The 2120-nt window shown below is 50.7% G+C and overlaps 1 protein-coding gene across 1 annotated transcript; it reads left to right on the top strand.

Annotated features, from left to right (window-relative positions):
• The first annotated feature begins 362 nt into the window (after positions 1-362).
• On the top strand, positions 363-1839 carry LOC126506563 (alpha-enolase-like). Its single transcript, XM_050150254.1, has one exon. The coding sequence runs from the start codon at positions 471-473 to the stop codon at positions 1773-1775; it is 1305 nt and encodes a 434-aa protein (XP_050006211.1). The 5' UTR covers positions 363-470; the 3' UTR covers positions 1776-1839.
• The last annotated feature ends 281 nt before the right edge of the window (positions 1840-2120 follow it).

Here is a 2120-nt window from a genome sequence, read left to right as displayed (position 1 = left end):
TATAGATTCTTTCAAGGCACACAAATTTCATATATAGAAAACAAATTTTATTTTCAGGCAATTTTTTTAAACTATTATGAGAAAAAACTAGGTCTCATGAAGGATTCAGCTTGACTTTTGGCTTTAATATAGTTGAATATCTCACTTTTATGGCTTTAGATATGAATAAAAACATGACAGAGACACAGGAAGAAACACTGTTTATCAAATATGAAATCAATGACATGGAACATTCTTAAAAATCAAGCATTGCTGTTTGCCCTATCACAGTTCATCATATTAGGAGGAGAATAAAACGAGATACTATTCGTCCATGCTTCATATCCATCACAAGAAGTATATTCAAGAGTACAAGAAGGGACCAGCTCGGCTCCCGGGTCGCGTGCACGTCTCTCCTGAACGCTCTCCAGGGTGTGTGCAGGAACCTCTGTGCTCTTCCTCTGCGGCACGCCGACTGCCAGAAACAAGCCATGTCTATTCTCAAGGTCCACGCCCGAGAGATCTTTGACTCCCGTGGGAATCCCACTGTTGAGGTTGATCTCTACACCTCAAAAGGTCTCTTCCGGGCTGCCGTGCCCAGCGGTGCCTCCACTGGCATCTATGAGGCCCTGGAACTCCGTGACAATGATAAGACCCGCTACTTGGGGAAGGGTGTCTCAAAGGCTGTTGAGCACATCAATAAAACTATCGCACCTGCTCTGGTTAGCAAGAAACTGAATGTGGTGGAGCAGGAGAAGATCGACAAGCTGATGATCGAGATGGACGGCACCGAGAATAAATCCAAATTCGGTGCCAATGCCATCCTGGGAGTGTCCCTGGCTGTCTGCAAAGCTGGTGCTGCAGAAAAGGGGGTGCCCCTCTACCGCCACATTGCTGACTTGGCTGGCAACGCTGAAGTCATCCTGCCAGTCCCAGCTTTCAATGTGATCAACGGCGGGTCTCACGCTGGCAACAAGCTGGCCATGCAGGAGTTCAAGATCCTCCCTGTGGGGGCGTCCAGTTTCCGCGAAGCCATGCGCATTGGGGCAGAGGTTTATCACAACCTGAAGAATGTCATCAAGGAGAAATATGGGAAGGATGCCACCAATGTGGGTGACGAGGGCGGGTTTGCGCCTAACATCCTGGAGAACAAAGAAGCTCTGGAGCTGCTGAAGAACGCAATTGGAAAGGCTGGCTACACTGAACAGGTTGTCATCGGCATGGACGTGGCCGCCTCTGAGTTATTCAGGTCCGGGAAGTACGACCTGGACTTCAAGTCTCCTGATGACGCCAGCAGGTACATCACCCCTGACCAGCTGGCTGACCTGTACAAGTCCTTCATCCGGGAGTATCTAGTGGTGTCCATCGAGGACCCCTTTGACCAGGATGACTGGGAAGCCTGGAAGAAGTTCACAGCTAGCTCAGGCATCCAGGTGGTCGGGGACGATCTCACAGTGACCAACTCTAAGAGGATTGCCAAGGCTGTCAGTGAGAAGTCTTGCAACTGCCTCCTGCTCAAAGTGAACCACATTGGCTCTGTGACCGAGTCTCTGCAGGCGTGTAAGCTGGCCCAGTCCAATGGTTGGGGCGTCATGGTGTCCCATCGCTCTGGGAAGACCGAGGATACTTTCATCGCTGACCTGGTAGTGGGGCTCTGCACTGGGCAGATCAAGACTGGTGCCCCTTGCCGATCCGAGCGCCTGGCCAAGTACAACCAGATTCTTAGAATCGAGGAAGAGCTGGGCAGCAAGGCCAAGTTTGCTGGCAGGTGCTTCAGGAACCCCCTGGCCAAGTAAAGTGAATGCAGATCCCTGGAGCCACCAGCTGCTTAGACCCCGTCCCTGATGTCATCAAGGCAGGCCCAGTGCTTGCCCCTCCCATGCCACTGCTTCCCTAGAAGTCTTCAGTCCGCCCGACCACCTGGAGCCCTGCTGGAAACCCCAGCTTTGTAATCATGTGACTGGTCCGAATCATTGTCACCTCACTTCCAAGCTAGTGTCTCGAGCCCAGTGTAATCTCTAGGGTGGCCACAGGAAAGACCCCTGCCCCGGCGGTTCTACATGCAGAATAAAAGCCTCAGTGACCCATAAAAAAAAAAAAAAAAAAGAGTACAAGAAGAACAAATGATGTTAGTAAAAATA

Source organism: Alexandromys fortis, unplaced genomic scaffold (assembly GCF_014885135.2).
Source record: "Alexandromys fortis isolate MF-2015 unplaced genomic scaffold, M_Fortis_MF-2015_v1.1 scaffold_0, whole genome shotgun sequence".
NCBI classification, from domain to species: Eukaryota; Metazoa; Chordata; class Mammalia; order Rodentia; family Cricetidae; genus Alexandromys; species Alexandromys fortis.
The sequence above is the reverse complement of the archived record's forward strand: the minus strand, read 5'-3'. Positions and strand labels throughout refer to the sequence as shown.